General features: G+C 44.0%; 2 protein-coding genes and 1 long non-coding RNA gene across 4 annotated transcripts in view; 1 reads left to right on the top strand and 2 right to left on the bottom strand.

The window, feature by feature from the left end:
• PDXDC1 (pyridoxal dependent decarboxylase domain containing 1) overlaps positions 1-6,749 on the bottom strand; it is a 30,362-nt gene extending 23,613 nt beyond the window's left edge. The window contains exon 1 of one of the 2 annotated variants that reach the window (XM_065030396.1): positions 6,396-6,749. In XM_065030396.1, coding sequence (XP_064886468.1) covers positions 6,396-6,416 — 21 coding nt within the window. In that variant the 5' untranslated portion in view covers positions 6,417-6,749. The remainder of the gene's footprint in view (positions 1-6,395) is intronic. The other variant, XM_065030397.1, reaches the window with a different exon arrangement.
• A 487-nt stretch (positions 6,750-7,236) lies between these two features.
• On the bottom strand, positions 7,237-8,493 carry LOC110362174 (uncharacterized). Its single transcript, XR_002419273.2, has 2 exons — positions 8,345-8,493; positions 7,237-8,145 (listed from the first exon to the last, which is right to left on the bottom strand). It is a non-coding gene; the product is annotated as an uncharacterized LOC110362174 (long non-coding RNA).
• A 64-nt stretch (positions 8,494-8,557) lies between these two features.
• MPV17L (MPV17 mitochondrial inner membrane protein like) lies at positions 8,558-14,078 on the top strand. The gene is made up of 4 exons (XM_065030419.1): positions 8,558-8,873; positions 10,790-10,860; positions 12,042-12,071; positions 12,238-14,078. Exons 1-4 carry the CDS (start codon positions 8,558-8,560, stop codon positions 12,415-12,417), a joined length of 597 nt encoding a protein of 198 aa, XP_064886491.1. The 3' UTR covers positions 12,418-14,078.
• Positions 14,079-14,565: the final 487 nt, after the last annotated feature.

The following is a 14,565-nucleotide window of genomic DNA, read 5'->3' as shown; positions in this document are numbered from 1 at the left end:
CGACAATGGAAGTCAGAACCTTTCCCAAAATCCTATTTAATTTCTAGATAACTCTTTTGGAGTCTGATAAATAATGAAAGAAAGAGCATCAGAAGGAGCTGAGAAGCAGGAGGTGTTCCAGGTAAGTGCTCATTATAATACTTTGGCTAAAAATTAAGTATGTGCCACTTTAGTTGAACTATTTTTTTCTTTTTCATAACCATTCTACACCAGCAATAAAACCTCAAGTACTCTGTTAAATGTGAAAATTCACATGCAGTCCTGTCCAAAATAAACTATTATCACCAAAAGCCTGCTAGAGACCTTAATCTTTCTACAGATTGATAACCTAAATGTAATGAGAAGTCTTTCAGTGGCAAATCTCATTTAGAAATTATCCTTTTAGTTCACCTGCGAACTCACGTTTCTGCACCAAAAAACCCCATTACCACATCCTCAGTTGAGCTGACCCACCAGTCCGTTCTCATCAAAAAATCCCTCACCAAACCAAACCCGGCCTCTCTGCCATAACAGTAACGGGGTGTGTATAAAATAAAAAGCACAACAACAGAAAACCGAAACAAATCACAAAAACAACAACAAAACCCAGAAATCAGTGGATACGTTCAATGCTATCCTCACAAGAGTCAACTTCTAGGAAAACAAAAGTTGTTTGGGACGCTAAACATGGAAAGATTTGACCAAGGCAGGCTTTAGGTCATTGAGCATTTTGATGCAAGTTTGGGGGAAAAATTGCATGAACTGACAGTACTTTTTTTTTTTTTTTAAGATTGCCAGTTTAACGAATTTGAATGCCCCTTAGTTGAAGTGATAATTCTGAGAAGAGGTTTAAAAAGCCAGTATTTCTTACCTAGCGAACACAAGAAATTGTCGTTTCAGACTGCTCTAGCAAAGGCAGAAATCAAATGGCAGTTTGCCTATCTCCCCACTCGCGTTTCCCTGACAAACTTTTACAACAGTTTTGAAAACAGATGAGAAGACACCTAATCCAAATACTCTTCTAAATCTATGTTTTCCTATTTATATTTCCTACTATTTATTGTTATATTTATTCTCTATTTAACATTACATTATTATCTTTATTACATATTTATTATTTTATTTCCTATTTAAACCAATTTTTAATCTTAACTTATGGGAGAGATACCCTTTAACTAGCCAAGAGCAGACCCGACGTGCAGCAGGCAGTTTAAGAACAGCCTGATGTGCAGCCCTCTGGCTACACAAAACCAGTCAAAAATCCCAATTTCACTGCTGAAACCAAGTAACAACAGATACTTGTTAATGAGCCTGTCAGGATGGAAGGGCTTAAAATCAATCAATCAATCAATCACTGAACTTAGCTCCCCTGACCCAGTGACATGGTAAAGCCAAGTAAGCAGTATTTTCCAAAGAACTGGTTTTACTTTTAAGATGCCTCTTTTGTGCACTTAACCCAAGAAGCCTGGCAGCAGCTTGTGACAATGACAGGAACATTTATCCACTAAAGGATTAGAAGCTATCTAGAGCCTTCCAGAGAATGAGAAAGGTATGAGCTGGCAGGGTCTGATTTACCTGTTGGTATTTGAAAAATATATATGCCCTATTCATGGAGGTACAAGGTAACACCACAGCTAAGACCCATCACATTAAAGAACAAAAGCCCCCAAGATGCTCAGTTGACCCTGTTTCAGCCTCTTCTCCCTTCCTCTGCTTCCCAGATGCACTGTAAGCACAGGTTCCACAAATCCAACATCATCCCTTTTTCAAAATATGGGCCTGCAGACCAAAACCTCTGGTACTTAACCCTTTGGACTGCTGCTAAGGCTGGGAAGTGCTAGGGGTGGTGGTTGTTAAAAAACAACCCCGAACAAGTTTAATATTTAAACTTATACTCTCCACACTGCAGGGATATAATAGCTTGTCTGCTACAAAATTTGAGAAGGAGTGGGAGTGCTCCTCAAGGCACGGACACACTTCCCAGCGCTGCTGATGGGAACAGTGCAACACTGGCTAAAGACATTTGCTCAGACACAAAAGCAAACGTCATCACAGAAGGTAGTGGGATTAATTTACATCTTACACTATTTTCATCTGGAGGACTGATGAAGAGAAGAAAAAAAATATATAAGTTGAGTTATCACATGTTCAAAGACTATTTTTACCAAAATATTTAGAGATTCAACTCATATTCTAGCAAGTGGTAGGTGGCTGAAAGAATCAGTAGCCAGGTGTGGTGCCAGTGGGTCAAACCAAGATTGACAGCTCTCTGCATTTCATTGCTTTAGAAGTGGCCAGTAACAAATGTTCAGTGGAAGAACAAAAGAACAGGGCAAGTATTCAGTAATATTTTCCCACAAGAACTCCCAGCATTTCGCAACAAATGCTTTTTTACACTTCTGGCTTCTACAACATCCACTGGTTATGAGGTCCACAAGGTAATTAAGCACTACATGCAAAAGCAGTACAAATATGAAAATTTCAAGATCTCATCACAGATTTTAAAAAATACACTGCAAGCATTTGATGCTCGGAATAGAGTATACATATCTAGCTAGAAGAAAAATCTAAATATGATAATTGGCAATATTTCCACGCATTTTCAGTAGTCTCCAGTGTTGCACCACATCAAAGAAACACTGAAAAGAAATCTTACTCAAGAAATCAATTTTGCTCCTGGAAGGTTTTAAGGGAGTTAATTGACCAGACGTAATTTACTGATTGTGACTATGTTGCATACTTTAATCCGGGTTGCCATAAAACATGATCGATGGCTGGAAGGCAGTTATTTGCTTGAACCTTCCTCAGTATCACACATTTTAGATAAGGACACAAGGTGTAGAGGCATTAAAAAAAACAGGTCTCTGAGCAGATTTTGTTTGTTACTAACACAAAAATCACCTGCTAGAATTACATGAGACGTCAAAACCTGCATTTGCTTTATGTTGTGACTCAGCCTGTCTCACTAGTCATTACACGCACATGAAACCCTTCTGCCAATAAGCTGTCAGAATAAATACATAAAATACAGTTTAAAAAGTCATAAAAAGTTACACTAAACTCCATAAAAGGCTATGAAATCCAGCAAGTCTCTGAATTCTGATGTGGGTTTAATTGGAAAATGGATCTCTTTCCTTCAACCTCCCCCCCCCAATTGCTAATTGGACATGCAGCAACCCACTTTCTCCTTTGAATTATGGGGAGAAAGAAAAAATCAAAACCAAACCAAAGGTTTTAGTGCTGCATACTGAATTTTATGTGTGCTTCCTCTTCTGCTCGTATCAGTAAAGGCACAGAGGCAAGGTGGGAAGAAGAAGAATGTCTACTTATTTAAATCAGCAAGAAAAACAGGTGTGGCAAAGTTGCAACAATGGACCAGTCAATAAAGGGTTCTGAACACACTTTAATAACATGCCGTAATAAAGCAGTACGTTGCTTCACTTCAGTCTGTAAATGAGAACAAGTGTGTAAAAAGCCCAATCGGTATCAACCAGGATATTTTTTCATGCTCTTGAACAGCTTTTACAAAGACTGGAGGACCAGTTCTTTAACTGAACCAGAGGACAACGCACTGTTCAAGGCGGTTAAAACAGCTGCATTAGATGTTAAATCAGCCTTGGCTCCTGCCCTCAGTCCCTCCCCTGGCACCCCAGGAGGTGACTCTGGTGACAGTGACCAGAGGAGTTACCAGATGTGTAACGTCCCAAAAAAACTCACAGGTGTAGCTCTTAATGTATTTCATTATTATATTTGCCTAGAAGAAAGCTTTACCATCAAAAACTAAAAACTGTTCTCAAAGTAAGCTAATCACAAAAAATATTATTCTTCAGCCAGAAGAATACTGTGTTTATTCTTCAGGCTCTGAAAAGTTTTAGATAACAAGCGAAAAGTAGCCACTTTGTGACTGGTATTTGCTTTTAATCTTTAACACTTCCCCAACACACAACAGGATTCACACACAGGTCGGCTGTTGAATCCAACTGTTCCACCAAGTTACCAGGAAGTTGTGGTATTCAATGCAGTAATAAAAGACAAAAGGCACAGGCTGAGCAAGAAACCAAACCAGTTTTGTCAAGGTTAGGGAAAACACTGCTTTAGAGACAGCAAGTACTTACAAGGAAAGAATTCGCCCTATTTTACCTCGACAAAGTCACCTAATTTGAAACTTAAAATGTTAAAATCCTTCAGCAGTTTGGTCATGTCTATCAAAATATAGACGGAGAGGAGAGATTAAAACAAACAAACAAACAAAAAATCACAGATCTGTTTGCCAGACTTGTAAAATTTAACACAGGTTTACACAAGAACTTAAATTTGAAGTTCACCCCAAAAAAGCCTTCTGGATTTCAGATAAAATTCATTCTAATTATACCACTTGAGACACACAATATTCATACATTATAAAACCCAAAACATTGGTCTTGATAAAGATAATTTGCAAGAACAAGCTATAAGACCGTTCACGTGCACATCTGCGTGTCAGATTCTACAATGGTTTTCCTCATGATATTATACCGATGTTCCCAATGCTCAAGAAGTTACTGCTAAAAAGTGTTTTTTTCCATTTGCAAGAACCTAAGGGCTGCAGTCATTCAATATCACCGTGCACTACAGCTAATTAGCTGATTCCACCAAAATGCCTTTTTCATCATGAAAACCACAAAATTCTGGTTAATATTAATACAAGTTTAAAAGTACATTTCAATAAACTACATGTATAAATAATTGAGGAAGAGAGAATCCAGAGGTAAAATAATAGACACTCTCAGATATATTATGATAATGCTTAAATAAGCACAAGGTAAGTGGATGCACATTCTCTGAGGATAAACACCTCAACTTGGATGAACTTCAAATTTATTTAGGGAGAAGACTTATTATAGATCATGCTCAAGGCTAAATAAAGTGCCGATTGCACTGCCTTAACCAAAAACTATTTCAGGAGGACACTAACTTTTTAGTGACTAAAATACATCAATTGTGTCATGGTATATTATTATACAGAGGACTACAGTTTTTATCATACGTGGCCAAAAAAGCCATGAGAAACGAGAGGAAGTAAAACAGAAAACTCTTTAGACACATCTATTTATTTGTATATATTGAAAAAAAACCAGGCAGGCAAGTTTTCATAGGACCCTCACCATTATAGACCGTTCCTTATATCAAGAATATCAATAACAAAAACATAGACTTTTATTGTATTAAGAAATCTAGGTATTTAATTCTTACACAGTATTTTTATTGCTTCTTATGATGATCGAGTCAAAGTTTACACGGACTTTGTCAGTATTACAGGACAATCACTTGCCCTGTACTAACGTGACTTCTTTAAATAAGGGCGTATCGTACCATTATTCTGCTCGAGTCCAGCTGGTAAAGGACAACATTCCAAACCAGTGTATTCCATTAAGTTGTACTTAAATAATTAAAACTTTTCAGAGCAAGCAGCAGTCACTGTAACTTTTGTCAGCACTAGTAAAGAACTTAAGTTTTTGAAGGCAACCAAATACTCTCAGTATTCTTCACGTGAATTGGAACATATCAAACCATCTTGCTACCAACTCATTTACCACATTAGAAAGACACCTCCTGGATTTCCTTACTATTCATTTTACTAGAGCACATCCCATTCCAGCTTCTCTGGCCAACTCCAAACACTACATAAAACTGAGCATACTGTGTTTGGTAGATGATGCGAAGGGAGGCATGTATTAGTGTCTCCTAAACGCGTGACGTATAAATTACTTCCAATGCACCGTGTCCTGGGAGGCACGCAGTAACGGACGCGCGAGCAGCCATTACTCCACGCGCACCCGCAGGTCAGGTGACCGGCAGCACAGCAGGTGCCGCGAACAGCGGCACAAACTCACCCACCAGATTCTGACTGACACCGACAGAGGTAAAATACGTTTCGTCACTTAAGATATTACACAATTAATATATGCTTTGTACAGTACACTGGACAGAAGAGAGCAAACACAGGGCCGCAAACACTTTCAGTATAAAACCCAAAAAGACGGTAAAGTATTTTGTCTACTACCCTGCTAACATTCCCAGGAAACAAGCTCCATCTTCTTTTTAAGAAAACAAACCAACCAACCCATTCCTAAAACATTTCCTGAGAGTTGTTCAGACTTTTTCCAGAAGCAGCCGGCGCTCACAGCGTCGCCGAGCCCCGCCAGACGGGGCGCGGGAGGGGGCGCAGCCGCTTACTCGGGGCTTCGTGAGGTGAAGCCGACTCAGACGCGGCGGCACAAGCCCGCCCAGCGGGCTGGAGCCCCGGCCCCCTCACCTGAGCCCAGGCCGCTGCTCCACCGTGACCCCCAGGGCCTGCTCGCTCTTCAGGGCCCGGCCCACCCCGCCTCCGCCCGCAGGTGCCCCAGGCCGCCCCCGCCCCAGCGCGCCCCGCAGACCTTCTCCAGCGAGACGTCCATGACCAGCGGGCTCCCGGTGCGCACCGCCCCCCGCCAGCACTTCCGCCCCAGCTGCTCCACGCTGGCAGCCCTGACGAGGCGGCGGCGGGAAGGGCGGGGCACGCGCTCACCTAGGGAACGGCGGCGGGCCCGCCCCGCGGCGCGGCCTAGACCACCGCGGCAGGCGGGCGGGGAGGGATCGGGGCAGCGGAGCCGCGCGCCGTGACGGCAAGGGCTGGGGGGCGCGCAGCCCGCTGCCGCTTCCCGCCCCCCCGCTCCAGCTGGTGGAACAGTCCTGGAGAACGACACGGGTGATGACAGGCCCTGCCGCCTGCGCAGTGAGGGCGGCCTCGGCCGCCACCGACTCGTCCGGGGGGAGTGAGGGCTGCGCCGCGGTGGCTTGGCCTGGGTTCGAATCCCCGCAGCTGCAGGTCGTGCAGCCCAGTACCCGGCTCCGGCCTTCACAGGCCTTTCTGCTGCCTCCCCGGGGTTTGTCAGCTCGGTATACACGGGCTTGTTCCAGTGGCACCAAAACCCTTTGGACAGGCAGTCCCCAGACAGCCAAACCCTGTTTTGCAGAGCTTTATTTCTGTTCTTTCAAGCAGGAGCTATTTCGCGGTACTTTTTTTTTTTTTTTTCCATTTATGTTATTTTAGAGCACAACTTGCACAGATCACTGATGTTCTGTTTCTCCCACGGCCGTGTCTATGCGTTTGGATGACAAGCTGGCAAGGATAGCTCACGGACACAACACAGCGCCTCTCAAGTGCCGGGCAGCTTGCTCTACTGATGCGCGGAAACAACTCTACAACCTATAAAGTCATAAAACTTTACAACTCGCAAGGTTATAAAGCAGGTATGTTTATTTGACGTCGGTCGCAAAGGGGATCATTCCACCATTCATGCGCACCTTCTAACAGTAAGAGCTGTGTTTAAATACAGTAAGGTGTTACATATTCATAATGACCCCAGGAACACCTATACATATTCATAACCTTTCCCCACTTCTTATTAAGATGAGTCCCAGGTAACCATTTCCATAGTCTCCTCCTTGACCCGCCCTGCTGTGCCTGTGCAGTGCCATCTTGAGAAGGGGTCTTTGGATGAAGGCTCCTTCAGCTTCGTCACAGCGAACCTTTTACTCATTATGTTGAATTGACTGGAACCCTAGCTGCCAAGTCGATTGAAATCAGACAGGTTCCCCCCTTTTTGCTGTAAATCTTCATTATCTCGTCTCCTCAAGTTTACACCTAGGTGCTGCAAAATTTCTTATCTTGGCATTCAATGAGGTTCTGTTTTTTCTCAGCATAATTGATTACATAAAGCTCTAAGCTAGGCACCCTTAAAGTGTTAGTTATTTCCCTCTATCACTACTTTGTGATTAAAATATATTTCAATCTACAAGCCATCCATCCCTATTTATAGCAATTCCTGCAAGATTTCACAATAGTTTCAAACACGTTAATTCCAGTTACTACGAGGACACAGACTGAACTACTACCTCCTATGGTTCCCTAGGTCCAGTCTGGGCCCATTGCCAGGACCAAGGGGAAGCTCCCAGACGCGCTCCATGGCCAAGGCAGCACGCAAGATCCACAGCTGTAATCTCACATCCGCTTTGTGGGAATGGGTCTGTGTGTACAGAGCTGTGTACACAAGTCCCTTGAATAAACATACATCGCTGCCAGCTTTCTCCTTGAATTGTCACAATAGCAGAGTGTGAACTCCAGGAACTGCAGGCGTACATCGGCTGCAAAACAACAGCAAAATCAAAAAGAAAAAGCCGTAAGGTGCTCAGCTGCTCATATAAGCAAGCAACAAGGAAATAATTAAAAAAATAATAAGCAAACAGTGCCCAGCCTTCACTTAATTGTTGCAGCAATACTGCACGGTGCATCTAGACCAACGCCCAGGAGACACAGTGACCTCCTTCCTCCCAGTGAACTCACAGTCACTCGAACCGAAGCCCGGGTGCCCAGCGCTCCCGGAGACCGGCGCGGCCGCGGGGAGGCCGAGCACAGGGCCGGCCGGGGGTGTCGGCCTCCCCGGGCAGCGACAGGCCGGGCGGAGATGACCCCTCGGCAGGTGCAGCCCTGAGGGGCGGGGGGACCGGCGCGGCGGCGGGCGGGCCCGCGAGGAGGAGGCGGAAGAGGCGGCGGGCAATGGCCGGGGCGCTGCTCCGCGCTGGGGTGCGCCGCTTCCCCTGGCTCTGCAACGTGCTGCTCTACGGGGGGCTCTTCACGGCGGGGGACGCGGCGCAGCAGCTGTGGCGGCGGCGGCGGGGGGGGCAGCCGCCCAACTGGGCGCAGACGCGGCGGGTGGCGCTGCTGGCCCTCGGCTTCCACGGCAACTTCAGCTACCTCTGGCTGCGGGCGCTGGAGCGGGCGCTGCCGGGCCGCCGCCCGGCCGCCGTGCTCGGCAAGGTGCTCTGCGACCAGCTGCTCGGCGCCCCCGCCGCCGTCTTCGGCTTCTACACGGGTGAGTGCGGGCACCGCCATCGCCGTGACGGCGATCGGGGAACCCCGGCGCACGCAAGCTGGGTGCAGTCCTGAGAGCGCGCACCGAAAGCGGAGCTTTTCACCCCAAATGGGATGGGGCGGTTGCGTGATCCCCGCGCCGGGCTCGCCCAGAGCCGCCTCCCGCAGCCGGAGCACGCCGGTGCGGGGCTGGGCGGCCCGCGGACTCGGGGTGCTCTGGGGAGCCCCCCCGGCGCCACCGGCACCGGGCTCGGACACATCCGCAGCGCTGCCTCGGCGGGCCCGGGGCTGGTCGTTAGTTGCGCGTATTCAAAGCACCTTCCGATGATTGTACCGGTCGTGTCTGCTGGAATTGCTCTGCTCTGTTCTCAACATCAGCTGTCTCGTTGCCGAAACACAAACCGCTGCACGTGTCAGGAAATAGTTCAGCAAATAAACTGTACCGTCCTCTGCTGTGTGGATATGTAGAAATACAGCATACTGCTATTAGTATATAGGCTGATGAATAAGAAGATACTTTAGAGAAAACTGGTATCTATTTCAAAAATAAGCATGGGGGAATAAGAAAAATAATAGGTACGACTAGTGTGAAACAAAGCTCTCATTTAATTTAGACTTCCTGTGAAGAAGAGCAAGGTGGGCACTCTGCCTGGCCTCGGGAGATGCGCGTTTTGTGACCCTGACAGGGAAATCATTTAGTTGGTGATTACAGAGAAATGAAGCAAAGGAAGAAGTCAAACGTCAGATATTTACTCTCAAACCCCTATCTGCCTGTGTCAGACTGTAAGAGAGTTGCCCAAGCACCAGAAGGATTTGAAGGACCACAAAAGGGACAGTAAAAATCCCTAAACTGAGTTGCAGTATGGTGTAATAGCAAAATAATGTATCTGCTGAGAGATGGTGGTAACCTCATGGAGTGTAAATGTCTAGAAAGATACCTCAGTTGGCCCAAGCAACTTTGGGCCTCTGCTTATGCACTTTTGATTTTAGATTGATTCATTAAAGCATTTGTCTGGTACTTTTGCTTAATGTCGGTCACATCTTCCAATTGAGGTGGGTGATCTTTGAAGAGCTGTGCGTCTCTTAGAAAGATGTAGTCTTAATTTGACACCTGAGGATTTTCATCACATGAAACACCATTTAAAGGTTTATTATTTTGAACCCTTGAAACGATATTTCATGGGATGGAAATTAATTCAGTTAATTTATTTCCAGTTTGCATGTGACTAATATGTCATACCACTTTTCTTTTGATCTTGAGTGTAATGGTGGGAGCCTGTTGTGAGGTTGTGTATTCCTAGAATCAAAAGGAGTTCAGATCAACAAAAATTTGTGTAAAATTTTGGAATGCTGTATGGGGAGAGTTAAACAAGTAGGTTTTGAAACGGTTCTGATGTCAATTCTAGAGTTTGGCTTTGATGTCAATATTTGGGAAGGTAAAAAAATAATATGTTGATTATGGCCAAAATTTAAAAAAAGAAAGAAAAAATAGGTGCCCCTTTCCACTGTCTGGTCTGTAGGCACCTGAACTCCTTCAAGGATCCGAGCCACTTCTGGCAATTCAGCAATGTGCAGAATGTCTTATTCTGTGTATCTCATGGATGTAACAGGTACTTTGACCAGATGATTTCCACTGCCTGAGCACTGGTAACAGTATTCCATGGCCATGGAGCAGATGTGATACACCATCTGTACTGGGTATTCAGCTGATCTGCGGTGCCAACCCTGAGAGAGCCCAGGAAATGGTGAGGAGAGATGATGGAGCACTATTAGGTAGCCAGAATGGTATTTAAACATTGTAATGATACCAGCTTTTCTTTCAAAGCTATATTTTGAGAAGAGCTGTGGAGATCTTTCAAAAAAGCGAACATTTAATCTTTGCAGTTTTTCTGACTGTTGTAAATATTTTGCCACTAGGTATGAGCATCCTTCAGAAGAAAGAGGACATCTTTGCAGACTGTAGAAAGAAATTTTGGAATACCTATAAGGTGAGGCAAGCAATTTGGATGAAATATTCGAAATATTCCTTCCTCCAACAGCCTTTCTCTTACTTCGTTATTTGGTTATGTGTAGGAAGCTGAAGTACCAGCAGTCATTTGAAGTCAGGGCAGGCTGCAGCAGGCACTGCTGCCAGATGGGTGGAATGATGCCGTTTAAAAATGTACAATGTTTATGTACAGAACACCTGTCTCTGTTTGAATGAGAACCCTGCAGCACAACCCTGATTAAGACTGTACTATATTTTATCTAAAGAAGTACCCATACACAACTGTTTAGGTAGCAATACTGTTGACAGCACTTTTGTGAAAACCTGTTAAAACCGTTAGTTACAGAGATATCTTTTTTAGGAGTAATTTTCAGCCTGTACTTTTCGGTGACAGTCTTCTCACTTTCAGAAACACAATTCCCTCTTTTAAGAAGACTTTGGTAAAAATAGCTGGTTTTGGTTTGCATTTCTACATCTACAGGAAAAGAAATCTGTGCTATGTCAGAGCTGAGCAAATTAAGAACTGTAAAGATTTCTCAGGCGCAAGAAGAAATATAGATTAGCAGAAAAAATATAATGGAGAAGCTGATGTAATGTAGATTTTTTCTTCACACTGTGGAACTATATAGGTAGGATAGAAAAGGATTATTTTTATTCCTAAGGAGGAAGATTCTGAAAACAGTGCCGACTATATCCTTTCAAAAGATAAGGTTTCTATTGACCTTATGTTCTATGAGTAAATTATCCATTATTTTTTGCAAAAAGGCCTTACATGTATGAGTAACTGGAAGGAGCATTGCAAGTGTGAAATAAATAGTGTTCAGTGGTATTTTTCATTCATGACTTGAACAAATGTTCACATATTTAAACATTTTTTTCACCCATCTGGTAAATGTGGTTATGTATCTGATGTCAGGTTACTATGAAAGCTTAACTGCGCTTAGAGTTTTGTATTTAAAACGGGTTAGAATAATGCATTTGAGAAACTCCTAGCAGAGCGGCTCATGACAATGATTAGAAGTTTAATAGTGCAGCCTGTAAGTTAAGCAACTTGACTTACATTTGAACAGTTTTTATTAACTTCACTCAAATATGTTTTAGCCTTTGCTAAATGTGGTAAGAAAAGATGAATCTTTGTCGTTCAAGCCCGTAAGAATAACAAATGGTTCATTTTCATTTCAGACGGGACTGATGTACTGGCCTTTTGTGCAGGTGAGTTTTAGGGTAGCTCAGCGAGCCTTTCTTCCTCATAAACTCTGATGCGATGCGTTCCTGGTGTATGGAAGCCAGTGAAAGGTCCGTGGAGGTGCTGGGTGTGTAGGTGGCAGACCAGACCATACCTGGAGCACTAACTGGGCTCTCTCTCCTTCCATCGCAGCTGTCCAACTTCCTTTTGGTGCCCGTTCACCTGCGAACAGCTTACTCTGGGCTCTGTGGCTTTGTCTGGGCCACCTTCCTTTGCTTTTCCCAGCAGAGCGGAGATGGCACAGCAAAGTCGGCCTTGATGTGGCTCCAAAGAGAGAAGCTCAATGCAGATGAAGAATCATCAGAGAAATAAGAACTCTAGTTCTGAACACTTGTTAAATTAAGTTTATGGAAGTCAGTAAACCCACCCTGCAGCCTCATTGCTGTGTTTAGTCATCTCAACATCTCAACATTTGTTGGTTAGTATAAGCAGTGGAACAGTTTGTGTTTGTGTCTGTTTTTCATAAAAGAGGCCAATTGTTTATTGGCATTTAATTATTTTCATGCTGCCAGCCCATCTCTTCTCGGAACAACCAACTTACAGGGCAGTGTAAGCGTTTGCACATCATGTCAGACTGCCTTACTGGGGAGAAGTATTAATTGTAATTTAATTTTCAAGCAACTTGTAATTGCTAGAAAAAGAGGAATAGAATATTAAATCATCAGTTGTTGGACTTCACAATTGTTATCAGTGCAAGGTTGGTTTTGCAGAAAAAAAAAAAAATGGTTTTCTTATCTAAAAAGTGGCATTGAATCTGTTTTATTCAGAGAAAACAGAAGTCCTCTGTTTGTAGGGACCACGTCTCTATAGGGGCAAACTTGCTTTGTTCTACATGAAAACCTATATAGCAAATGAAATATTTCATAGGATGTACAAGCCTGAAATACATTGGCACCTCTTTTGTCTTAACTGGGAGAATGAAGGTAATTAACTTGGGTTGGAGTTCCTCAGTGTGGATGCTGCATATTCACAGTTGGGGGAATCATCTGTTGTATGCAGCTCCTGCACGACAGCAACTCAGCAAACACTGTGCTGAGCTCGTGCTGGACCTGTCCTCTGGTTCCAGTATAAGCTGGGGAACGACCTGTTATAGAGCAGCGTAGGGGAAAGGGACCTGGGGGTCCTGGGGACAGCAGGGTGACCATGAGCCAGCACTGGGCCCTTGTGGCCAGGAAGCCAATGGTACCTGGGGTGGGTTAGAAGGGGGTGGTCAGTGGGTCAGAGAGGTTCTCCTGCCCCTCTGCTCTGCCCTGGGGAGACCACACCTGGAATCTTGTGTCCAGTTGTGGCCCCTCAGTTCCAGCAGGACAGGGAACTGCTGCAGAGAGTCCAGCGCAGCCACCAAGGTGCTGAAGGGAGTGGAGCATCTCCCGTGTGAGGAAAGGCTGAGGGAGTGGTTGAGGTTGGAAAGGACCTCTGGATGTCCAACTTAAGCAATCTAGTCTGACCCTGTGTGACACATATATAAACTTTTGTTTGCTTCTTCTAGTGATTCAAGAATTTCTTAAAAAAAAAAAAAAAAGGATGAAAGAATAAAAGATGGGCAAGACTTGTCCTAATGTCTCTCCACCACCCTTTCAAAAAGTCATATGCGCTTTATGACTATTTCAAGGAATTGCACTGTTCTTATTGCTCCCTGAACGTACAGATTTCCATAACCAGGAAGATGAACAGAATTCTATGTCCTGTAGGTGCTCAGAAGGGAGGGAACATGCTGCCAATGACTACTAGGCATGTATTCCAGTGACATTTTCACGTCATGAGTTCTCTCTGAGAGCAACTGGGATGAGAAGACATTTACATCAGGTGCAGTTCCAGCTTCATGTTATTCTGGAGAGCTATGGAGATGTAGAATCTGAAGTTGATAAAATGAGAATTTCAAAATGTATTTTTCTGCTGCAAATCTTTTATGCAAATGTACCTCCTGTGCTAACTGGTATGCAAAATACATCTGTCCAGGCTTGGAAAATTCACCAGAAGGCCTCTCTCATTTTTTCACACCAGAAACAACCATCCAGTAACACAGCATAAAATAACGAGTTTCATACTGCAGTCAAGGTTAAACTGCCTGTAGTTTGTTACCGTATCAATACGTTAAGTTCTCTGTATAGCATGACCTTTGAGATCTATGCAGCACCACCCTTCTGGTTTTCTACTGGAAGTGCCAACGCTTTCTGCTTGTGCTGCTGCCTCTACTGCTAGTGCAAACCCAGTGAGATGTGCAGGAAATACTTGAATTCGACTGAAATAATGACTTTCAAGTTGACTGAAAAATGGCTGTGTTTTTGCAAAGGCTTAAGAAACATTAAAGCTGTTCTTTGGCTATCTAACTATTGTGTGTATAAACAAAGCCAGGTTTTATACGAAATTCTGATGGGGTCTTTGTGGATTACATGCAGCAAAAAGTTCAATTTGATGTCATAGACCTTAACACTGCAGCAGAGTAAAAGATAAGCAGGG

Source organism: Columba livia, chromosome 15 (assembly GCF_036013475.1).
Source record: "Columba livia isolate bColLiv1 breed racing homer chromosome 15, bColLiv1.pat.W.v2, whole genome shotgun sequence".
Classification (NCBI taxonomy): domain Eukaryota; kingdom Metazoa; phylum Chordata; class Aves; order Columbiformes; family Columbidae; genus Columba; species Columba livia.
This window is presented reverse-complemented; position numbering and strand designations above follow the sequence as displayed.